Source organism: Oncorhynchus gorbuscha, linkage group LG12 (genome assembly GCF_021184085.1).
Source record: "Oncorhynchus gorbuscha isolate QuinsamMale2020 ecotype Even-year linkage group LG12, OgorEven_v1.0, whole genome shotgun sequence".
Taxonomy (NCBI): Eukaryota; Metazoa; Chordata; class Actinopteri; order Salmoniformes; family Salmonidae; genus Oncorhynchus; species Oncorhynchus gorbuscha.
In genome coordinates, this window is record NC_060184.1 from 1,864,760 (window position 1) to 1,891,092 (window position 26,333).

The window sequence follows — 26,333 nt, forward strand, 5'->3', positions numbered from 1 at the left end:
CTGTGTAGGTGGACAGTGAGTAATGCCTTGCTCTCTCTGTGTAGGTGGACAGTGAGTAATTCCTTGCTCTCTCTGTGTAGGTGGACAGTGAGTAATGCCTTGCTCTCTCTGTGTAGGTGGACAGTGAGTAATTCCTTGCTCTCTCTGTGTAGGTGGACAGTGAGTAATGCCTTGCTCTCTCTGTGTAGGTGGACAGTGAGTAATGCCTTGCTCTCTCTGTGTAGGTGGACAGTGAGTAATTCCTTGCTCTCTCTGTGTAGGTGGACAGTGAGTAATACCTTGCTCTCTCTGTGTAGGTGGGCATTGAGTAATACCTTGCTCTCTCTGTGTAGGTGGGCAGTGTGTCTCCTCCCCTCTGATCTGTAGACACTGATCTCCTCCTCTCCTTTAGCCTCCCTCCAGTTTAGCTGTTTCCTACACACACACACACACACACACACACACACACACACACACACACACACACACACACACACACACACACACACACACACACACACACACACACACACACACACACACACACACACACACACACACACACACACACACACACACACACACCACGCACACACACACACTTTTGAGGACTAGGTCTCTTTGTGTGTTTAGGTGTGTTTTTGATTTGATTTGACTATCATTATTTGACTCCTTTTTCTCCCCAATCCAACTGGTAGTTACAGTCTCATCGCTGCAACTCCCGTACGGACTCGGGAGAGGCGAAGGTCGAGAGCCGTTTGTCCTGCGAAATACGACCCAACCAAGCCGCGCTGCTTCTTGAGACAACGGCCACTTAACCCAGAGAGCCAGCCGCACCAATGTGTCGGAGGAAACACCGTACAGCTGGCGACCGTGTCAGCGTGCACTGCGCCCGGCCATCGCTAGTGCGCGATGGGACAAGAACATCCCTGCCAGCCAAACCCTCCCCTAACCCGGACGACACTGCGCCGCCCCATGGGTCTCCCATTCGCAGCCGGCTGCGACAGAGCCTGGAATCAAACCCAGAATCTCTAGTTGCACAGCAAGCACTGCGATGGAGTGCCTTAGACCACTGTGTCACTCGTCCCCCAGCTCAGGGACTAGTACCCTCCCGCTAAATGCTACCAGGTCTGTATTGTGTTTGTTACCTGAGCTCAGCGTCCCCCAGCTCAGGGACCAGTACCCTCCCGCTAAATGCTACCAGGTCTGTATTGTGTTTGTTACCTGAGCTCAGCGTCCCCCAGCTCAGGGACCAGTACCCTCCCGCTAAATGCTACCAGGTCTGTATTGTGTTTGTTACCTGAGCTCAGCGTCCCCCAGCTCAGGGACTAGTACCCTCCTGCTCCATGCTACCAGGTCTGTCTCTGTGGCCATCTGGCTCCGGGGGGCATTGCTGTGCATCTGTCTCACCCCCTCGATCTGACCACTGCGTCGCAGACCCACGTTGGGGGGGGAGTGAACCTCTGGGAGGGGGGTACGGTTAGCACCAAAGGTATCCAATTTTAGTCCTGTGTAGAAGCAACTGGGTGTAAAGTCTTGACTAAAATAATGAACTGTCTCGGCTAGCCCTGGTATGTTTACCTCTGTTGTGTGTGTCGGTAGACAGTCTCTGGTCCTGCTCCTGTTGAAGTCTGTGAATCATGTTGTCTAGAGGAGAGGCTCCTTCAACAGCCTGTTCACTGACCACCTGGTTCAGGCCTGACACACAGAGAGAGAGAGAGAGAGAGAGAGAGAGAGAGAGAGAGAGAGAGAGAGAGAGAGAGAGAGAGAGAGAGAGAGAGAGAGAGAGAGAGAGAGAGAGAGAGAGAGAGAGAGAGAGAGAGAGAGAGAGAGAGAGAGAGAGAGAGAGAGAGAGAGAGAGAGAGAGAGAGAGAGAGAGAGAGAGAGAGAGAGAGAGAGAGAGAGAGAGAGAGAGAGAGAGAGAGAGAGAGAGAGAGAGAGAGAGAGAGAAACAGAGACATAGAGAGAGACATGTTTAATATATACAGTGGGGTCCATAATTATTGCTAAAATAAACATTCAAATACTGAGCTATATTGCTCCAAAACATGTGGAAATTCTATTATACTAATGCAAATGCATTATAAAGAGATTTTGTATAACAAGTAATCAAAATGATTGACACCTGTTTTCAATACCTTTCAATACCTCACCTTGAGGAAACGACGCTGAGCCGTTTTATAAAATGTTTTATGAGTTGGAGAACACATTGGGAGGGATCTTAGACCATTCCTCTATACAGACTCCTTCCAGATCCTTGATATTCTTTGTCTGTGCTTATGGGCTGATCTTTTCATTTCAAATCACAGGTTTTCAATGGGTTTCAAGTCCGGAGACTCAAATCAAATCACATTTTATTAAATGGAACACTAGTCACTTTAATAATGTTTATATATCTCACATGTCTTATGTGAATATGCTGTATACTGTATCCTACACTATCTGTTCTTTACCATGTTCTTTAACACCTTGTGTGTACTAGGTTTTGTTGTGGAATTAGTTAGACGTTACCTCGCTATAACATCTGCTAACCATGTGACCAATATCATCTGCTAACCATGTGACCAATAACATCTGCTAACCATGTGCTAACCATTGACGAATAACATCTGCTAACCATGAGACCATTAACATCTGCTAACCATGTGACCAATATCATCTGCTAACCATGTGACCAATAACATCTGCTAACCATGTGACCAATAACATATGCTAACCATGTGACGAATAACATCTGCTAACCATGTGACCATTAACATCTGCTAACCATGTGACCAATAACAACTGCTAACCATGTGACCAATATCATCTGCTAACCATGTGTATGTGACCAATAACATCTGCTTGTGACCAATAACATCTGCTAACCATGTGACCAATAACATCTGCTAACCATGTGACCAATAACAACTCACCATGTGACCAATATCATCTGCTAACCATGTGACCAATAACCATCTGCTAACCATGTGACCAATAACCATCTGCTAACCATGTGTATGTGACCAATAACCATCTGCTAACCATGTGTATGTGACCAATAACATCTGCTAACCATGTGACCAATAACCATCTGCTAACCATGTGTATGTGACCAATAACATCTGCTAACCATGTGACCAATAATCATCTGCTAACCATGTGACCAATAACATCTGCTAACCATGTGACCAATAACATCTGCTAACCATGTGACCAATAACATCTGCTAACCATGTGACCAATAACATATGCTAACCATGTGACGAATAACATCTGCTAACCATGAGACCATTAACATCTGCTAACCATGTGACCAATATCATCTGCTAACCATGTGACCAATAACATCTGCTAACCATGTGACCAATAACATATGCTAACCATTTATTAACATCTGCTAACCATGAGACCATTAACATCTGCTAACCATGTGACCAATATCATCTGCTAACCCTGTGACCAATAACATCTGCTAACCATGTGACCATTAACATCTGCTAACCATGTGTATGTGACCAATAACATCTGCTAACCATGTGACCAATAACAACTGCTAACCATGTGACCAATATCATCTGCTAACCATGTGTATGTGACCAATAACATCTGCTAACCATGTGACCAATAACATCTGCTAACCATGTGACCAATAACATCTGCTAACCATGTGACCAATAACATCTGCTCACCATGTGACCAATATCATCTGCTAACCATGTGACCAATAACCATCTGCTAACCATGTGACCAATAACCATCTGCTAACCATGTGTACAATAACCATCTGCTAACCATGTGTATGTGACCAATAACCATCTGCTAACCATGTGACCAATAACATCTGCTAACCATGTGACCAATAACATCTGCTAACCATGTGACCAATAACCATCTGCTAACCATGTGTATGTGACCAATAACATCTGCTAACCATGTGACCAATAACCATCTGCTAACCATGTGTATGTGACCAATAACATCTGCTAACCATGTGACCAATAATCATCTGCTAACCATGTGACCAATAACATCTGCTAACCATGTGACCAATAACATATGCTAACCATGTGACCATTAACATCTGCTAACCATGTGACCAATAACAACTGCTAACCATGTGACCAATATCATCTGCTAACCATGTGTATGTGACCAATAACATCTGCTAACCATGTGACCAATAACATCTGCTAACCATGTGACCAATAACATCTGCTAACAACCATGTGACCAATATCATCTGCTAACCATGTGACCAATAACCATCTGCTAACCATGTGACCAATAACCATCTGCTAACCATGTGTATGTGACCAATAACCATCTGCTAACCATGTGTATGTGACCAATAACCATCTGCTAACCATGTGACCAATAACATCTGCTAACCATGTGACCAATAACATCTGCTAACCATGTGACCAATAACCATCTGCTAACCATGTGTATGTGACCAATAACATCTGCTAACCATGTGACCAATAACCATCTGCTAACCATGTGTATGTGACCAATAACATCTGCTAACCATGTGACCAATAATCATCTGCTAACCATGTGACCAATAACATCTGCTAACCATGTGACCAATAACATCTGCTAACCATGTGACCAATAACATCTGCTAACCATGTGACCAATAACATATGCTAACCATGTGACGAATAACATCTGCTAACCATGAGACCATTAACATCTGCTAACCATGTGACCAATATCATCTGCTAACCATGTGACCAATAACATCTGCTAACCATGTGACCAATAACATATGCTAACCATGTGACGAATAACATCTGCTAACCATGAGACCATTAACATCTGCTAACCATGTGACCAATATCATCTGCTAACCCTGTGACCAATAACATCTGCTAACCATGTGACCAATAACAACTGCTAACCATGTGACCAATATCATCTGCTAACCATGTGTATGTGACCAATAACATCTGCTAACCATGTGACCAATAACATCTGCTAACCATGTGACCAATAACATCTGCTAACCATGTGACCAATAACATCTGCTCACCATGTGACCAATATCATCTGCTAACCATGTGACCAATAACCATCTGCTAACCATGTGACCAATAACCATCTGCTAACCATGTGTATGTGACCAATAACCATCTGCTAACCATGTGTATGTGACCAATAACCATCTGCTAACCATGTGACCAATAACATCTGCTAACCATGTGACCAATAACATCTGCTAACCATGTGACCAATAACCATCTGCTAACCATGTGTATGTGACCAATAACATCTGCTAACCATGTGACCAATAACCATCTGCTAACCATGTGTATGTGACCAATAACATCTGCTAACCATGTGACCAATAATCATCTGCTAACCATGTGACCAATAACATCTGCTAACCATGTGACCAATAACATCTGCTAACCATGTGACCAATAACATCTGCTAACCATGTGACCAATAAACATCTGATTTGATCACTGAGTACCACTCTTCATATGTTCAAGCATAATGGTGGCTGCATCATGTTATGGGTATGCCGGCAAGGACTAGGGAGTTTCTTACGATAAAAATAAACAGAATAGAGCTAAGCAAAGGCAAAATCCTAGAGGAAAACCTGGTTCAGTCTGCTTTCCACCAGACACAGGGAGACGAATTCACCTTTCAGCAGGACAATAAGCTAAAACACAAGGCCAAAAATACACTGGAGTGGTTACCAACAAAACATGGAAAAAGTCAAGGGGTGTGAATACTTTCTGAAGATAATGTATACAAGGAGTACCAAGCCATTGTGCAGGGTTACGAGGTAGCTAATTATGGTAACATGTAGGTAGGGGTAAAGAGACTCGACAATCAGGATAGATAATAAACAATGTATGTTGTTGTCACGCCCTGACCTTAGAGATCCTTTATTCTCTATCTTGGTTAGGTCGGGGTGTGACTAGGGTGGGCATTCTAGTTTTGGTATTTCTATGTTGGCCTGGTATGGTTCCCAATCAGATGCAGCTGTCTATCGTTGTCTCTGATTGGGGATCATATTTAGGCAGCCTTTTTCCCCACCTGTTTGTTGTGGGATCTTGTTTTTTGGTTAGTTGCCTGTGAGCACGCCATAAGTTTCACGTTTCGTTTGTTCTGTATTGTTTTGGTTAGGTTCATTTATTAACCTCTTCAACCTATGGGGGCGATTATGTTCATTTATTAACCTCTTCAACCTATGGGGGCGCTATGTCATTATTGGATAAAAAAACGTGCCCGTTTTAAGCGCAATATTTTGTCACGAAAAGATGCTCGACTATGCATATAATTGGCAGCTTTGGAAAGAAAACACTCTGACGTTTTCAAAACTGCAAAGATATTATCTGTGAGTGCCACAGAACTCATGCTACTGCGAAACCAAGATGAAACCTCAAACAGGAAATGAGCAGAATTTTTGAGGCTCTGTTTCCCATCGTCTCCTTATATGGCTGTGAATGTGTGATGAATGAACCTAAGCTCTCTGCCGTTCTTCCAAGATGTCTGCAGCATTGTGACGTATTTGTAGGCATATCATTGGAAGATTGGCCATAAGAGACTACATTTGCCAGGGGTCCGCCCAGTGTCCTTTGTCTAAATTGTTGCGTAATCTTCAGCTGCATGCATTTTGCCATGCGATGCAGAGGGGAAAGCACACTTCCACGAACCATATATCATCGAAGAGATATGTGAAAAACACCTTGAGGATTGGTTCTAAACAACGTTTGCCATGTTTCAGTCGATATTATGGAGTTAATTTGGAAAAAAGTTTGGCGTTTGGATATCTGAATTTTCGGGTTTTTTTGGTAGCCAAACGTGACGCACCAAACAGACCGATTTTTCCTGCACAAATAATCTTTCAGGAAAAACTGAACATTTGCTATCTAACTGAGTTTCCTCATTGAAAACATCCAAAGTTCTTCAAAGGTAAATTATTTTATTTGAATGGTTTTCTGGTTTCTGTGAAAATGTTGCCTGCTGAATGCTAACGCTAAATGCTAGCTATCAATAGCTATCAATACTGTTACACAAATGCTAGTTTTGCTATGGTTGAGAAGCATATTTTTTTAAATCTGAGATGACAGTGTTGTTAACAAAAGGCTAAGCTTGAGAGCTAGCATATTGATTTCATTTCATTTGCGATTTTTATTAATAGTTAACGTTGCGTTATGGTAATGAGCTTGAGGCTGTATTCACGATCCCGGATCCGGGAGAAGATAAACATGTGGAACACATGCGACTTGGTCCGTTTATTCCAGCGATCGTAACAGCTGTTTTGTATTTCTCGTAGAAATATTTCAGATGTTTTACACATTTATGCATTGGATTGTTCTTAAATAGCTTTTGGATTGAAAATAATTAGAATTTAAAAACACATAAGGATGAGATAGTGAAGAAGCTGAGATTTAAAGTAGGCTTCTATTATAGCCATACACTGAGTGGATGAAACATTAAGAACACCTTCCTAATATTGAGTTGCACCCCTTTTCCCCTCAGAGCCACCTCGGTTCATCAGGTCATGGACTCTACAAGGTGTCGAAAGCGTTCCACAGGGATGCTCGTCCATGATGACTCCAATGCTTCACACAGTTGTGTCCTTCTGTAGCTCAGTTGGTAGAGCATGGCGCTTGTAACGCCAGGGTAGTGGGTTCGATCCCCGGGACCACCCATACGTAGAACGTATGCACACATGACTGTAAGTCGCTTTGGATAAAAGCGTCTGCTAAATGGCATATATTATTATTATTATTATATATTATTATTATATTATTATAAGTTGACTGGATGTCCTTTAGATGGTGGACCATTCTTGATACACACAGGAAACTGTTGAGCTTGAAAAATCGAGCAATGTTGCAGTTCTTGACACAAACCAGTGCGCCTGGCACCTACTACCATACCCCGTTTAAAGACACTAAAATATTTTGTCTTGTCCATTCACCCTCTGAATGGCACAGACACACAATCCATGTCTCAAGACTTTAAAATCCTTCTTTAACCCGTCTCCTTGTCACGCCTTGGTCATTGTATTTTGTGTTTTCGTTATATATTTGGTCAGGCCAGGGTGTGACATGGGTTTATGTTGTTGTATTTCGTATTGGGGTTTTTGTATTATTGGGATTGCGGCTGATTAGGGGTATTGTATGGGCTTGGCTGCCTGAGGCGGTTCTCAATCAGAGTCAGGTGATTCTCGTTGTCTCTGATTGGGAACCGTATTTAGGTAGCCTGGTTTCGCTTTGTATTTTGTGGGTGATTGTTCCTGTCTCTGTGTAGTTTCACCAGATAGGCTGTAATTAGATTTCACGTTCCGTTTGTTGTTTTGTATTGTATAGTTATTTCATGTATCGTCATTTTCATTCATTAAAGAACATGAGTAACAACCACGCTGCATTTCGGTCCGACTCTCTTTCCACAAACGAAGAACGACGTTACACTCCTCCCCTTCATCTACTCTGATTGAAGTGGATTACATTTTATTGACATCAATAAGAGATCACAGATTCCACCTGGATTCACCTGGTCAGTCTATGTCCTAGGAAGAGCAGGTGTTCCTAATGTTTTGTACACTCATTGAAGAACACCTGCCAGGTCTTGACTATGGTGACACTATTTACCAGAATGCAGCAGCCACTACTCTTTAACCTCTGGAGGTCATCTACCATTCTGCTGTACCACAAGTGTGAGTAAAGTCCGTTTTTTGTCTGTAACTGTCACGTTCTGACCTTAGTTCCTTTATTATGTCTTTGTGTTAGTTGGGTCAGGGCGTGAGTTGCGGTGGGTAGTCTATGTTCTTTTTTTCTATGTTGTATTTATGGGTTTGGCCTGGTATGGTTCTCAATCAGAGGCAGCTGTCGATCGTTGTCTCTGATTGAGAATCATACTTAGGCAGCCTGTTTTCCCCTTTTTGGTTGTGGGTGGGTTGTTTTCTGTTTCGTGCGTATTCAGAATTGTTTCGTTCTCGCTCGTTATTATTGTTGTCATTTCAGTGTTCAGTTTATTTAGTTTATTAAAATGAAGACGTACCACGCTGCACCTTGGTCCTCTTCTCCTTCTCCAGACGAAAAGCGGTACAGTAATGTATTTTCCGTTTCCGTCGGACCCCAGTAAGACTGTATGTCTCCATTAGCGTCGGGTAATGGGGATCCTAATCAAATCAGATCCTCATCTTGAATCAAAAGATTGGCTGGTCCTCATTAAAGTAGAACACTTCATTTCTCTCTTTTAGTTTTACAAAGCTGTACTACACAAGCTTCTTCTGATATACTTTGAGAGAGGTACCAAACCCGTTCCCAGGGATGGGTCACTCTCCAGGTTCCACTAGTATGTACCGATGTAGGTAAATCCGCTTTCAGTTTTACTGCCCCACATTTATTGAATATCCTACACAACTCCCTACATCATGACTCTCTGGTGCCTCCAGGGCAGTTTAGGACTAATGTTGAATGAATTTTATGAGAAATGCAACTGTTTGGATTGTATGTAGTTCATTATATTTGAAGCTGTGGTGTTGAATGTCATTTGTAGTTTATTTACATTTACATTTACATTTAAGTCATTTAGTATTTGTGTAGATCTTTTTGAATGTGTTGTATTGATGTCATCGGGGTAACATTGTAAATGAGATCCTGGTCTCAGTGGGTTCCCCTGAATAAATACAAGTTCAATTAATACAAAAATATATAGAATATATTGGCTTACACTATTGTAGAGTTTCTGCACCTAAATATAAACAGTACCTGCATATAACATGAGTACCTATATCTGTCACAGTCAAGCAAATACAGATAAGCCAACCACTCTCTCTCTCACAGTCAAGCAAATACAGATAAGCCAACCACTCTCTCTCTCACAGTCAAGCAAAAACAGATAAGCCAACCACTCTCTCTCTCACAGTCAAGCAAATACAGATAAGCCAACCACTCTCTATCTCACAGTCAAGCAAAAACAGATAAGCCAACCACTCTCTCTCTCACAGTCAAGCAAATACAGATAAGCCAACCACTCTCACTCTCACAGTCAAGCAAATACAGATAAGCCAACCACTCTCTCTCTCTCTTGTGGCTGAAATAAATGTCACAGGAGGAGGAGACTCCCTGACATGTACCTGAGGAGGAGGAGGAGGAGGAGGAGGAGGTGACTCCCTGACATGTACCTGAGGAGGAGGAGGAGGAGGAGGAGGTGACTCCCTGACATGTACCTGAGGAGGAGGAGGAGGAGGAGGAGGAGGAGGAGGAGGAGGTGACTCCCTGACATGTACCTGAGGAGGAGGAGGAGGAGGTGACTCCCTGACATGTACCTGAGGAGGAGGAGGAGGAGGTGACTCCCTGACATGTACCTGAGGAGGAGGAGGAGGAGGAGGAGGAGGAGGAGGAGGAGGAGGTGACTCCCTGACATGTACCTGAGGAGGAGGAGGAGGAGGAGGAGGAGGAGGTGACTCCCTGACATGTACCTGAGGAGGAGGAGGAGGTGACTCCCTGACATGTACCTGAGGAGGAGGAGGAGGAGGAGGTGACTCCCTGACATGTACCTGAGGAGGAGGAGGAGGTGACTCCCTGACATGTACCTGAGGAGGAGGAGGAGGAGGAGGGAGGAGGAGGAGGCGGAGGAGGAGGAGGAGGAGGAGGAGGAGGAGGTGACTCCCTGACATGTACCTGAGGAGGAGGAGGAGGAGGAGGAGGAGGAGGTGGAGGAGGAGGAGACTCCCTGACATGTACCTGAGGAGGAGGAGGAGGAGGAGGAGGAGGAGGGAGGAGGAGGAGGAGGAGGAGGAGGAGGTGACTCCCTGACATGTACCTGAGGAGGAGGAGGAGGAGGTGACTCCCTGACATGTACCTGAGGAGGAGGAGGAGGAGGTGACTCCCTGACATGTACCTGAGGAGGAGGAGGAGGAGGAGGAGGAGGAGGAGGAGGAGGTGACTCCCTGACATGTACCTGAGGAGGAGGAGGAGGAGGTGACTCCCTGACATGTACCTGAGGAGGAGGAAGGGGAGGAGGAGGAGGAGGAGGAGGTGACTCCCTGACATGTACCTGAGGAGGAGGAGGAGGAGGAGGAGGAGGTGACTCCCTGACATGTACCTGAGGAGGAGGAGGAGGAGGAGGAGGAGGAGGAGGAGGTGACTCCCTGACATGTACCTGAGGAGGAGAAGGAGGTGATTCCCTGACATGTACCTGAGGAGAAGGAAGAGGAGGAGGAGGTGACTCCCTGACATGTACCTGAGGAGGAGGAGGAGGAGGAGGTGACTCCCTGACATGTACCTGAGGAGGAGGAGGAGGAGGAGGAGGTGACTCCCTGACATGTACCTGAGGAGGAGGAGGAGGAGGAGGAGGAGGAGGAGGAGGAGGAGGAGGTGACTCCCTGTCATGTACCTGAGGAGGAGGAGGAGGAGGAGGAGGAGGAGGAGGAGGTGACTCCCTGACATGTACCTGAGGAGGAGGAGGAGGAGGAGGAGGAGGAGGAGGAGGAGGAGGAGGAGGAGGAGGAGGAGGAGGAGGAGGAGGAGGAGGAGGAGGTGACTCCCTGACATGTACCTGAGGAGGAGGAGGAGGAGGTGACTCCCTGACATGTACCTGAGGAGGAGGAGGAGGAGGAGGAGGAGGAGGAGGAGGAGGAGGAGGAGGAGGAGGAGGAGGAGGTGACTCCCTGACATGTACCTGAGGAGGAGAAGGAGGTGATTCCCTGACATGTACCTGAGGAGAAGGGAGGAGGAGGAGGTGACTCCCTGACATGTACCTGAGGAGGAGGAGGAGGAGGAGGTGACTCCCTGACATGTACCTGAGGAGGAGGAGGAGGAGGAGGAGGAGGAGGAGGAGGAGGAGGTGACTCCCTGACATGTACCTGAGGAGGAGGAGGAGGAGGAGGTGACTCCCTGTCATGTACCTGAGGAGGAGGAGGAGGAGGAGGAGGAGGAGGAGGAGGAGGAGGAGGAGGAGGAGGAGGAGGAGGAGGAGGAGGTGACTCCCTGACATGTACCTGAGGAGGAGGAGGAGGTGACTCCCTGACAAACTGACATGTACCTGAGGAGGAGGAGGAGGTGACTCCCTGACAAACTGACATGTACCTGAGGAGGAGGAGGAGGTGACTCCTGACAAACTGACATGTACCTGAGGAGGAGGAGGAGGTGACTCCCTGACAAACTGACATGTACCTGAGGAGGAGGAGGAGGTGACTCCCTGACAAACTGACATGTACCTGAGGAGGAGGAGGAGGAGGAGGAGGAGGAGGAGGAGGAGGAGGAGGAGGAGGAGGAGGAGGAGGAGGAAGAGAAGGAGGAGGTGACTCCCTGACAAACTGACATGTACCTGAGGAGGAGGAGGAGGAGAAGGTGACTCCCTGACAAACTGACATGTACCTGAGGAGGAGGAGGAGGTGACTCCCTGATAAACTGACATGTACCTGAGGAGGAGGAGGAGTTGACTCCCTGACAAACTGACATGTACCTGAGGAGGAGGAGGATGAGGAGGAGGAGGAGGAAGAGAAGGAGGAGGTGACTCCCTGACAAACTGACATGTACCTGAGGAGGAGGAGGAGGTGACTCCCTGACAAACTGACATGTACCTGAGGAGGAGGAGGAGGTGACTCCCTGACAAACTGACATGTACCTGAGGAGGAGGAGGAGGTGACTCCCTGACAAACTGACATGTACCTGAGGAGGAGGAGTGACTCCCTGACAAACTGACATGTACCTGAGGAGGAGGAGGAGGAGGAGGAGGAGACATGGAGGAGGAGGAGGAGGAGGAGGAGGAGGAGGAGGAGGAAGGAGGAGGTGACTCCCTGACAAACTGACATGTACCTGAGGAGGAGGAGGAGGTGACTCCCTGACAAACTGACATGTACCTGAGGAGGAGGAGGAGGAGGTGACTCCCTGACAAACTGACATGTACCTGAGGAGGAGGAGGAGGAGAAGGTGACTCCCTGACAAACTGACATGTACCTGAGGAGGAGGAGGAGGAGAAGGTGACTCCCTGACAAACTGACATGTACCTGAGGAGGAGGAGGAGGAGGAGGAGGAGGTGACTCCCTGATAAACTGACATGTACCTGAGGAGGAGGAGGAGGAGGTGACTCCCTGACAAACTGACATGTACCTGAGGAGGAGGAGGAGGTGACTCCCTGACAAACTGACATATACCTGAGGAGGAGGAGGAGGAGAAGGTGACTCCCTGATAAACTGACATGTACCTGAGGAGGAGGAGGAGGTGACTCCCTGACAAACTGACATGTACCTGAGGAGGAGGAGGAGGTGACTCCCTGACAAACTGACATGTACCTGAGGAGGAGGAGGAGGAGGAGGAGGAGGAGGAGGAGGACATGTAGGAGGAGGTGACTCCCTGACAAACTGACATGTACCTGAGGAGGAGGAGGAGGAGAAGGTGACTCCCTGACAAACTGACATGTACCTGAGGAGGAGGAGGAGGTGACTCCCTGACAAACTGACATGTACCTGAGGAGGAGGAGGAGGAGGAGGTGACTCCCTGACAAACTGACATATACCTGAGGAGGAGGAGGAGGAGAAGGTGACTCCCTGACAAACTGACATGTACCTGAGGAGGAGGAGGAGGAGGAGGAGGAGGAGGAGGAGGAGGAGGAGGAGGAGGAGGAGGAGGAGGAGGAGGAGGAGGAGGAGGTGACTCCCTGACAACCTGACATGTACCTGAGGAGGAGGAGGAGGAGGAGGTGACTCCCCGACAAACTGACATGTACCTGAGGAGGAGGAGGAGAAGGTGACTCCCTGACAAACTGACATGTACCTGAGGAGGAGGAGGAGGAGAAGGTGACTCCCTGACAAACTGACATGTACCTGAGGAGGAGGAGACTCCCTGACAAACTGACATGTACCTGAGGAGGTGACTCCCTGACAAACTGACATGTACCTGAGGAGGTGACTCCCTGACAAACTGACATGTACCTGAGGAGGTGACTCCCCGACAAACTGACATGTACCTGAGGAGGTGACTCCCATCTGTGGTATGAGCTGTTGGTCTCTGCAGCTCTCCCGTCCGGGTACGAGGCGTTGGTATGGAGGAGGGTGGGGGTTCCCGTCCACGTCCACCAAGAAGGGAGGGGGCATGAGGTGTGGTGCCTGCTGGGTCTGCTCGTCCAACACGTAGTTATTAACATCCCGGATCAACGGGCGGTAGTCAGTATGGAAAAACATCTGATCTGCTATCTGAGGGAGGGAAAGATTTGCTTTATAGTGTAGATATGTTGAGTAGTTTTACAACAAGGTTGAAGACTACTATACTAATAGTAGAAGCAGTATAGTATCATAGCAGTATTGCAGTAGTATAGCAGTACTATATCAGTAGTATAGCAGTAGCAGTTGTAGAAGTAGCATATTATTGTAGTAGTATAGTAGTAATAGACGTAACATAATACCGTAATTGTATAGTAACAGTATCATAATAGTATAGTATCAAAGTAGTAGTAGTGCTAGTAGTAGCAGAACTGTTGTAGTAGTAGTATTAGTAGTAGCAGTAGTAGTAGTAGTAGCGCTAGTAGTAGTAGTAGTAGAAGCAGTAGTATTAGTAGTGGTAGTAGTAGTAGTATCATTAGTAGTATTAGTAGTAGTAGTAGTAGCAGTAATAGTAGTAGCAGTAGTAGTAGTAGTAGTAGTAGTATTAGTAGTAGTAGTAGGAGTAGCGCTAGTAGTATTAGTACCTTGGGGGTCATAGTAGTGCTAGTATTAGTAGTAGTAGTAGCAGTAGTAGTAGTATTTGTAGTCGTAGTAGTAGTAGCAGTAGTAGTATTAGTAGTAGTAGCGCTAGTAGTAGTAGTAGTAGTAGAAGCAGTAGTATTAGTAGTGGTAGTAGTAGTAGTATCATTAGTAGTATTAGTAGTAGTAGCAGTAATAGTAGTAGCAGTAGTAGTAGTAGTATTAGTAGTAGTAGTAGTAGTAGCGCTAGTAGTATTAGTACCTTGGGGGTCATAGTAGTTGTAGTATAGTAGTAGTATAGCATCATAGTAGCCATAATAGTAGTAGTCGTAGTAATATTGTAGTATAGTGGTAGAATTAACATAGCACAGTAGTAGTAGTACAGTATCAAGGCAGTAGTAGTAATAGTAGTAGTAGTATAGTATTGTAGTAGTAGTAGTAAAATATCGTAGTAGTAGTAGTAGTAGTATAATACAGTAGTCATAGAAGTAGTATAGTAGTAGTTGTATAGTATTGTAGTAGACGTAGCAGTAATAGCAGTGGTATTATAGTACAGTAGCAATACTAGTAGTAGTATTAGAACAGTATTGTAGTAGGTGTATCATAGTATAGTATCATAGTAGTAATGCAGTATCATAGTAGTTTAAGTAGTATAGTGCCATAGCAGTAGTAGTAGTAATAGTGCAGTAGAAGTAGTATAGTATTGTAGTAGTAGCATAGTACCGTAGTAGTAGTAGTAGAAGTAGAGTATAGTAGTACTATAGTATCATAGTAGTTGTAGTAGTACAGTATCATAGCAGTAGAAGTATTAGTAGTATGGTATCTTAATAGTCGTAGTACAACATTGAGTAGTAGTAAATTATCATAGTAGTATGACAGTAGTAGCAGTAAAAGCAGTATAATATCATAGCAGTAGTATTAGTGTATTATTGTACAAGTAGTAGCCCTAGAAGTAGTAGTAGTGTTATAGTATTGTAGTAGTAATATAGTATAGGAGTAGTATTTTAGTAGTAGTAGTGTTATAGTATTGTAGTAGTAATATAGTATAGGAGTAGTAGTTCGAGTTAGTAGTTCTAGCAGTATTGTAGTAGAAGTAGAAGTAGTATTTTAGTAGTAGTAGTGTTATAGTATTGTAGTAGTAGTAGTAGTAGTAGTGTTATAGTATTGTCGTAGTAATATAGTATAGGAGTAGTAGTTCTAGCAGTATTGTAGTAGTAGTAGTAGTAGTAGTAGTAGTAGTAGTAGTAGTAGTAGTAGAATAAGTAGTATTATAGTAGTAGTAGTGTTATAGTATTGTAGTAGTAATATAGTATAGGAGTAGAAGTTCTAGTTAGTAGTTCAAACAGTATTGTAGTAGTAGTAGTAGTGTTATAGTATCGTAGTAGTAATATAGCATAGGAGTAGTATTATAGTAGTAGTAGTGTTATAGTATTGTAGTAGTAATATAGTATAGGAGTAGTATTATAGTAGTAGTAGTAGTGTTATAGTATTGTAGTAGTAGTAGTAGTAGAAGTAGTATTATAGTAGTAGTAGTGTTATAGTAATGTAGTAGTAGTAGTAGTAGTAGAAGTAGTATTATATTAGTAGTAATGTTATAATATTGTAGTAGTAATGTTATAGTATTGTAGTAGTAATATAGTATAGGAGTAGTATTATAGTAGTAGTAGTAGTGTTATAGTATAGTAGTAGTAGTAGTAGAAGTAGTATTATAGTAGTAGTAGTAGTAGTAGTAGTAGAAGTAGTATTATATTAGTAGTAATGTTATAGTATTGTAGTAGTAATGTTATAGTATTGTAGTAGTAATATAGTATAGGAGTCGTAGACTCCTAGTGTGTACCTTGTCATACTTGCTGCTGGAACCGAAGCCGAAGATGAGCAGGTGACCATGTGAGTCTGTAGCAGCAAAGTGCTGTCCATCAGGACTACACTTACAGTCAAATACCGCCCCATGACCTTGACCTTCAATCTGGGAAATGGGAAAATGTAGAGTAGTTACCATCGATGAATAAACACTGATCACCATTCACACTGAATAAAGAAAAGCTCCCCTTATTTTCAAAGCATTTTTTATGTCTTGTGCAAAAATAAAAAGGGTGTTACCGTGAGTTTACCCTCCACTACATCACTGGTTAGAGGGTGTTACTGTGAGTTTACCCTCCACTACATCACTGGTTAGAGGGTGTTACTGTGAGTTTACCCTCCACTACATCACTGGTTAGAGGGTGTTACCGTGAGTTTACCCTCCACTACATCACTGGTTAGAGGGTGTTACCGTGAGTTTACCCTCCACTACATCACTGGTTAGAGGGTGTTACCGTGAGTTTACCCTCCACTACATCACTGGTTAGAGGGTGTTACTGTGAGTTTACCCTCCACTACATCACTGGTTAGACGGTGTTACCGTGAGTTTACCCTCCACTACACCACTGGTTAGAGGGTGTTACCGTGAGTTTACCCTCCACTATACCACTGGTTAGAGGGTGTTACCGTGAGTTTACCCTCCACTACATCACTGGTTAGAGGGTGTTACCGTGAGTTTACCCTCCACTACACCACTGGTTAGAGGGTGTTACCGTGAGTTTACCCTCCACTATACCAATGGTTAGAGGGTGTTACCGTGAGTTTACCCTCCACTATACCACTGGTTAGAGGGTGTTACCGTGAGTTTACCCTCCACTACAACACTGGTTAGAGGGTGTTACCGTGAGTTTACCCTCCACTACATCACTGGTTAGAGGGTGTTACCGTGAAGGAACATAACGATGCTCTCTGAGTGACAGAGCTGTAATGAAGGAACATTACGATGCTCTGAGTGACAGAGCAGTAATGAAGGAACATTACGATGCTCTGAGTGACAGAGCAGTAATGAAGGAACATAACGATGCTCTGAGTGACAGAGCAGTAATGAAGGAACATTACCACGATGCTCTGAGTGACAGAGCAGTAATGAAGGAACATAACGATGCTCTCTGAGTGACAGAGCAGTAATGAAGGAGTTTACCCTCCACTACAACACTGGTTAGAGGGTGTTACCGTGAGTTTTCCACTACAACATTACGATGCTCTGAGTGACAGAGCAGTAATGAAGGAACATAACGATGATCTGAGTGACAGAGCAGTAATGAAGGAACATAACGATGCTCTGAGTGACAGAGCAGTAATGAAGGAACATAACGATGCTCTGAGTGACAGAGCCGTAATGAAGGAACATAACGATACTCTCTGAGTGACAGAGCTGAAATGAAGGAACATAACGATGCTCTGAGTGACAGAGCCGTAATGAAGGAACATAACGATACTCTCTGAGTGACAGAGCTGAAATGAAGGAACATAACGATGCTCTGAGTGACAGAGCAGTAATGAAGGAACATAACGATGCTCTCTGAGTGACAGAGCAGTAATGAAGGAACATAACGATGCTCTGAGTGACAGAGCAGTAATGAAGGAACATAACAATGCTCTCTGAGTGACAGAGCTGTAATGAAGGAACATAACGATGCTCTGAGTGACAGAGCAGTAATGTGACCTTGAGGTATAGGCTTCATCGATATTTAAAGTGCACTCCTGGGTTTTCCGATCCTGAGTAAGTCTGATTACAAGTATCAAGTGTGATAAAATGGATACAGTTACGAATACGAGTATGACAGTATGAGCACAGCCTTACCCAGGACCATCATAAATACACACACACCCCACCTGCCCCCCTGTCTCACCATGTTGAAGTAGGATCGTATCTTGACCCCTCGGGCCAGGTCCCAGACGATGGCATTCCCATCATGCCCGGCGCTGAACAGGATGCGGGGGTCAAAGGGGTGTGGCTCCAGGACAAACACCTCGTCCTCATGACCCTGGGATCGATCAATACATTAATCCATCAGTAGTGTGTGTGTGTGTGTGTGTGTGTGTGTGTGTGTGTGTGTGTGTGTGTGTGTGTGTGTGTGTGTGTGTGTGTGTGTGTGTGTGTGTGTGTGTGTGTGTGTGTGTGTGTGTGTGTGTGTGTGTGTGTGTGTGTGTGTGTGTGTGTGTGTGTGCGCGTGTATAGTGGTGTAATGTACTTAAGTATAAAGACTTTAAACTACCACTTAAGTAGTTTTCTGGGGTACCTGTACTTTACTATTTATGTTTTTAACAACAGAGAACATCCCTGGTCATCCCTACTGCCTCTGATCAGGTGGACTCACTAAACAGAGAACATCCCTGGTCATCTCTACTGCCTCTGATCTGGAGGACTCACTAAACAGAGAACATCCCTGGTCATCCCTACTGCCTCTGATCTGGTGGACTCACTAAACAGAGAACATCCCTGGTCATCCCTACTGCCTCTGATCTGGTGGACTCACTAAACAGAGAACATCCCTGGTCATCCCTACTGCCTCTGATCTGGTGGACTCACTAAACAGAGAACATCCCTGGTCATCCCTACTGCCTCTGATCTGGTGGACTCACTAAACAGAGAACATCCCTGGTCGTCCCTACTGCCTCTGATCTGGAGGACTCACTAAACAGAGAACATCCCTGGTCATCCCTACTGCCTCTGATCTGGAGGACTCACTAAACAGAGAACATCCCTGGTCATCCCTACTGCCTCTGATCTGGAGGACTCACTAAACAGAGAACATCCCTGGTCATCCCTACTGCCTCTGATCTGGAGGACTCACTAAACAGAGAACATCCCTGGTCATCCCTACTGCCTCTGATCTGGAGGACTCACTAAACAGAGAACATCCCTGGTCATCCCTACTGCCTCTGATCTGGAGGACTCACTAAACACAAATGATTTGTTTGTAAATGACATCTGAGTGTTACATGGTGTGCTGCTGGCTATTCATAAATACTTTTTTTTAAATAACATTTGTGCAGTCTTAATATTTTGACTTTTTTATTATTCGTACTTTTACTTTTGATACTTAAGTATATTTATAACCAAATACTTTTAGACTTCTACTCAAGTAGTATTTTACTGGGTGACTTTTAATTTGACTAGAGTCCTTTTCTATTGAGGTATCTTTATTTGTACTGAAGCACAAGAAGCAGAGCCCCAATTGGGTACTTTTTCCACCACTGGTAACAAGAAGCAGCGCCCCAATTGGGTACTTTTTCCACCACTGGTAACAAGAAGCAGCGCCCCAATTGGGTACTTTTTCCACCACTGGTAACAAGAAGCAGCGCCCCAATTGGGTACTTTTTCCACCACTGGTAACAAGAAGCAGCGCCCCAATTGGGTACTTTTTCCAACACTGGTAACAAGAAGCAGCGCCCCAATTGGGTACTTTTTCCACCACTGGTAACAAGAAGCAGCGCCCCAATTGGGTACTTTTTCCAACACTGTATGTGTGTTTGTACCATCAGTATGTGGATGAGGTTTCCGGTGGTGGAGTTCCAGACTTTGAGCGTCAGGTTGTTGGCAGCGGTGATGACTGTGTTGTCGTGACGATCCCAGGCTACCATGGTAACCTTCAGCTTGGTCACCTTGTCCTCCAGCGGAGGGGGATTGTACTTCCTGGTAAACAGATGACATCACAACATTAATAATTACATCACAAATCAGAGCTCTAAATTAAGGATTTTCATTTGGTAGGACAAGTTAGAAGCACAACAAAATGTAGGCGCAGCAGAAAATAAATCTATATTTTTTTATGGATTGAGATATATAGCCTTGATGAATTCCATCTACTTCTGAAAGCCATGTTCTAGAAACTAAACTACTAAACTAACCCTGTATAGACGGTTCAACAGCTTATTTCCACAAATGTTTTTTTTAATCAGAAATGATTGTTTGAATGGCGTTCTAAGTGCTGCTTGAGGTTCGCTCCCACAGACAGCCGTGACCGGGACAACAGCAGCCCCATAGGGAGGGTTAGGGGAGGTTTTGGCCAGGGAGCTTTTCCTTGGCTCATCAAGCTCTATCAACTCCTTGTGGCCTGCAAGCTGACTTCTGCCAGTCAAACGGTGTTTCCACCCACACGTTGGTGAGGCTGACTTCTGTCAGTCAAACGGTGTTTCCACCGACACGTTGGTGAGGCTGACTTCTGCCAGTCAAACGGTGTTTCCACCCACACGTTGGTGAGGCTGACTTCTGTCAGTCAAACGGTGTTTCCACCGACACGTTGGTGAGGCTGACTTCTGCCAGTCAAACGGTGTTTCCACCCACATGTTGGTGAGGCTGACTTCTGCCAGTCAAACGGTGTTTCCACCCACACGTTGGTGAGGCTGACTTCTGCCAGTCAAACGGTGTTTCCACCCACACGTTGGTGAGGCTGACTTCTGCCAGTCAAACGGTGTTTCCACCCACACGTTGGTGAGGCTGACTTCTGCCAGTCAAACGGTGTTTCCACCGACACGTTGGTGAGGCTGACTTCTGCCAGTCAAACGGTGTTTCCACCCACACGTTGGTGAGGCTGACTTCTGTCAGTCAAACGGTGTTTCCACCGACACGTTGGTGAGGCTGACTTCTGTCAGTCAAACGGTGTTTCCACCCACACGTTGGTGAGGCTGACTTCTGTCAGTCAAACGGTGTTTCCACCGACACGTTGGTGAGGCTGACTTCTGTCAGTCAAACGGTGTTTCCACCCACACGTTGGTGAGGCTGACTTCTGTCAGTCAAACGGTGTTTCCACCGACACGTTGGTGAGGCTGACTTCTGTCAGTCAAACGGTGTTTCCACCCACACGTTGGTGAGGCTGACTTCTGTCAGTCAAACGGTGTTTCCACCGACACGTTGGTGAGGCTGACTTCTGCCAGTCAAACGGTGTTTCCACCCACACGTTGGTGAAGCTGACTTCTGCCAGTCAAACGGTGTTTCCACCCACACGTTGGTGAGGCTGACTTCTGCCAGTCAAACGGTGTTTCCACCCACACGTTGGTGAGGCTGACTTCTGCCAGTCAAACGGTGTTTCCACCCACACGTTGGTGAGGCTGACTTCTGCCAGTCAAACGGTGTTTCCACCGACACGTTGGTGAGGCTGACTTCTGCCAGTCAAACGGTGTTTCCACCGACACGTTGGTGAGGCTGACTTCTGTCAGTCAAACGGTGTTTCCACCGACACGTTGGTGAGGCTGACTTCTGCCAGTCAAACGGTGTTTCCACCCACACGTTGGTGAGGCTGACTTCTGTCAGTCAAACGGTGTTTCCACCGACACGTTGGTGAGGCTGACTTCTGCCAGTCAAACGGTGTTTCCACCGACACGTTGGTGAGGCTGACTTCTGTCAGTCAAACGGTGTTTCCACCCACACGTTGGTGAGGCTGACTTCTGTCAGTCAAACGGTGTTTCCACCGACACGTTGGTGAGGCTGACTTCTGCCAGTCAAACGGTGTTTCCACCCACACGTTGGTGAAGCTGACTTCTGCCAGTCAAACGGTGTTTCCACCCACACGTTGGTGAGGCTGACTTCTGCCAGTCAAACGGTGTTTCCACCCACACGTTGGTGAGGCTGACTTCTGCCAGTCAAACGGTGTTTCCACCCACACGTTGGTGAGGCTGACTTCTGCCAGTCAAACGGTGTTTCCACCGACACGTTGGTGAGGCTGACTTCTGCCAGTCAAACGGTGTTTCCACCGACACGTTGGTGAGGCTGACTTCTGTCAGTCAAACGGTGTTTCCACCGACACGTTGGTGAGGCTGACTTCTGCCAGTCAAACGGTGTTTCCACCGACACGTTGGTGAGGCTGACTTCTGTCAGTCAAACGGTGTTTCCACCCACACGTTGGTGAGGCTGACTTCTGCCAGTCAAACGGTGTTTCCACCGACACGTTGGTGAGGCTGACTTCTGTCAGTCAAACGGTGTTTCCACCGACACGTTGGTGAGGCTGACTTCTGCCAGTCAAACGGTGTTTCCACCCACACGTTGGTGAGGCTGACTTCTGCCAGTCAAACGGTGTTTCCACCGACACGTTGGTGAGGCTGACTTCTGTCAGTCAAACGGTGTTTCCACCGACACGTTGGTGAGGCTGACTTCTGCCAGTCAAACGGTGTTTCCACCCACACGTTGGTGAGGCTGACTTCTGCCAGTCAAACGGTGTTTCCACCCACACGTTGGTGAGGCTGACTTCTGCCAGTCAAACGGTGTTTCCACCGACACGTTGGTGAGGCTGACTTCTGCCAGTCAAACGGTGTTTCCACCGACACGTTGGTGAGGCTGACTTCTGTCAGTCAAACGGTGTTTCCACCGACACGTTGGTGAGGCTGACTTCTGTCAGTCAAACGGTGTTTCCACCGACACGTTGGTGAGGCTGACTTCTGTCAGTCAAACGGTGTTTCCACCCACATGTTGGTGAGGCTGACTTCTGTCAGTCAAACGGTGTTTCCACCCACACGTTGGTGAGGCTGACTTCTGCCAGTCAAACGGTGTTTCCACCCACACGTTGGTGAGGCTGACTTCTGCCAGTCAAACGGTGTTTCCACCGACACGTTGGTGAGGCTGACTTCTGCCAGTCAAACGGTGTTTCCACCCACACGTTGGTGAGGCTGACTTCTGTCAGTCAAACGGTGTTTCCACCCACACGTTGGTGAGGCTGACTTCTGCCAGTCAAACGGTGTTTCCACCGACACGTTGGTGAGGCTGACTTCTGCCAGTCAAACGGTGTTTCCACCGACACGTTGGTGAGGCTGACTTCTGCCAGTCAAACGGTGTTTCCACCGACACGTTGGTGAGGCTGACTTCTGTCAGTCAAACGGTGTTTCCACCCACACGTTGGTGAGGCTGACTTCTGCCAGTCAAACGGTGTTTCCACCCGACACGTTGGTGAGGCTGACTTCTGCCAGTCAAACGGTGTTTCCACCCACACGTTGGTGAGGCTGACTTCTGTCAGTCAAACGGTGTTTCCACCGACACGTTGGTGAGGCTGACTTCTGCCAGTCAAACGGTGTTTCCACCCACACGTTGGTGAGGCTGACTTCTGCCAGTCAAACGGTGTTTCCACCCACACGTTGGTGAGGCTGACTTCTGCCAGTCAAACGGTGTTTCCACCGACACGTTGGTGAGGCTGACTTCTGCCAGTCAAACGGTGTTTCCACCGACACGTTGGTGAGGCTGACTTCTGCCAGTCAAACGGTGTTTCCACCGACACGTTGGTGAGGCTGACTTCTGTCAGTCAAACGGTGTTTCCACCGACACGTTGGTGAGGCTGACTTCTGCCAGTCAAACGGTGTTTCCACCGACACGTTGGTGAGGCAATGTGTTAAGAAGCACCACGGTTTGGAGATGTTGAAACGGTGTTTCAGAGAACACGTCTCGCTTCTCGAGCCAGTTGGGGAGCGATGAGACAAGATCGTTACTAGCGATTGAATATCACGAGATTGGGGAGAAAAATGGGGCAAAAAATTTGAACAAAATAATTTCTAATGATTGCTTGGTACCTTCATGTGCATAACATATTATGTTTCAGATTATATATATATATATAGTTTCCACTTTTTTTCTCCCCAATTTCATGAAAACAATCTTGTCTCATCGCTGCAACTCCCCAACGGGCTCACAATCATGCGTCTCCCAAAACATGACCTGTAAACCTGCGCTTCTTAACACCCACTCACTCAACACGGAAACGAGCTGCACCAATGTGTCTGAGGAAACTGACTACCAAAATTAACCTGCTGGCGCCCGTCCCACCACAAGGAGTCATTAAAACGCGATGACCAAAGCCCCACAGCCAAGCCCTCAACTAACCTGGACAATGCTGGGCCAATTGTGCGCCGCCCTATGGGACTCCCGGGTCACGGCCGGTAATGACACAGCCTGAGATCGAACCGGGGTCTGTAGTGACGCCTTAAGCACCTCAAGCAGTTCCTTAGCCCGCAGCGCAACTCGGGAGGCCTATTTCAGATTTTTTTATTCATAGATTTGATATGTGTATGACAATTTTTTTTGCAAACAGCTATTTACAGTGCCTTCCAAAAGTATTCACCCCCTTGGCATTTTTCCTATTTTGTTACATTACAACCTGTAATTTAAATTGATTTTTATTTGAATTCATGTCATGGACATATACAAATTAATCCAAATTGGTGAAGTGAAAATGTTGAAATTACTCGTTTCAAAATCGTTCTAAAACATTTTTAAAAACTGAATAGTGGTGTGTGCATATGCATTCATTACCCTTTACTATGAAGCCCCTAAATGCGATCTGGTGCCACCAATTACCTTCAGAAGTCACATCATTAGTTAAATAAAGTCCACCTGTGTGTAATCTCAGTGTCACATGATCTGTCACATGATCTCAGTATATATACACCTGTTCTGAAACGCCCCAGTCTGCAACACCACTAAGCAAGGGGCACCAGCAAGCAAGCGGCACCATGAAGACCAAGGAGCTCTCCAAACAGGTCAGGGACAAAGTTGTGGAGAAGTTCAGATCAAGGTTGTGTTATAAAAAAGTATCCAAAACTTTGAACATCCCACAGAGCATCATTAAATCCATTATTAAACAATGAAAGAATATGGCACCACAACAAACCTGCCAAGAGAGGGCCACCCACCAAAACTCACAGACCAGGCAAGGAGGGCATTAATCAGAGAGGCAATAAAGAGACCAAATATAACCATGACCAAAGCTCCACAGCGTAGATGGGAGTATCTGTCCATAGGACCACTTTAAGCCGTACACTCCACAGAGCTGGGCTTTACGGAAGTGTCCAGAAAGAGCCATTGCTTGAAGAAAGAAAATAAGCAAACACATTTGGCGTTCACCAAAAGGCATGTGGGAGCCTCCAGATTCTACATGTTACTAGATGATTCTATATGATTCTACATGTTACTACATGTTACTACATGATTCCATATGATTCTACATGTTACTACATGTTACTACATGATTCTACATGATTCGACATGTTACTACATTATTCTATATGTTACTACATGATTCTATATGTTACTACATGATTCTACATGTTACTACATTATTCTATATGTTACTACATGATTCTATATGTTACTACATGATTCTATATGATTCTACATGTTACTACATGATTCTACATGTTACTACATGATTCCATATGATTCTACAGGATTCTATATGTTACTACATGATTCTACATGTTACTACATTATTCTATATGTTACTACATGATTCTATATGATTCCATATGATTCTACATGATTCCATATGATTCTACATGATTCTACATGTTACTACATTATTCTATATGTTACTACATGATTCTATATGTTACTACATGATTCTATATGATTCTACAGGATTCTATATGTTACTACATGATTCTACATGTTACTACATTATTCTATATGTTACTACATGATTCTATATGATTCCATATGATTCTACATGATTCCATATGATTCTACATGATTCTATATGTTACTACATGATTCTACATGTTACTACATGATTCTATATGTTACTACATGATTCTATATGTTACTACATGATTCTACATGTTACTATATGATTCTACATCATTCTACATGATTCTATATGATTCTATATGATTCTACATGATTCTATATGATTCTATATGATTCTACATCATTCTACATGTTACTACATGTTACTACATGATTCTACATGATTCTACATGATTCTACATGTTACTCCATGATTCTACATGATTCTACATGTTACTACATGATTCTACATGATTCTACATGTTACTACATGATTCTACATGTTACTACATGATTCTACATGTTACTACATGATTCTACATGTTACTACATGTTACTACATGATTCCATATGTTACTACATGATTCT

At 45.2% G+C, this 26,333-nt stretch overlaps 1 protein-coding gene across 1 annotated transcript in view; it reads right to left on the minus strand.

The window, feature by feature from the left end:
- Nucleotides 1–26,333, minus strand: part of LOC123990451 (pleckstrin homology domain interacting protein) — a 137,923-nt gene that overhangs the window by 54,097 nt on the left and 57,493 nt on the right. Inside the window, exons 15-21 of the mRNA XM_046290987.1 lie at nucleotides 19,961–20,117; nucleotides 18,331–18,465; nucleotides 16,455–16,583; nucleotides 13,906–14,131; nucleotides 1,561–1,677; nucleotides 1,280–1,442; nucleotides 315–414 (exon numbers count right to left, since the gene is read on the minus strand). Coding sequence (XP_046146943.1) covers nucleotides 315–414; nucleotides 1,280–1,442; nucleotides 1,561–1,677; nucleotides 13,906–14,131; nucleotides 16,455–16,583; nucleotides 18,331–18,465; nucleotides 19,961–20,117 — 1,027 coding nt within the window. The remainder of the gene's footprint in view (nucleotides 1–314; nucleotides 415–1,279; nucleotides 1,443–1,560; nucleotides 1,678–13,905; nucleotides 14,132–16,454; nucleotides 16,584–18,330; nucleotides 18,466–19,960; nucleotides 20,118–26,333) is intronic.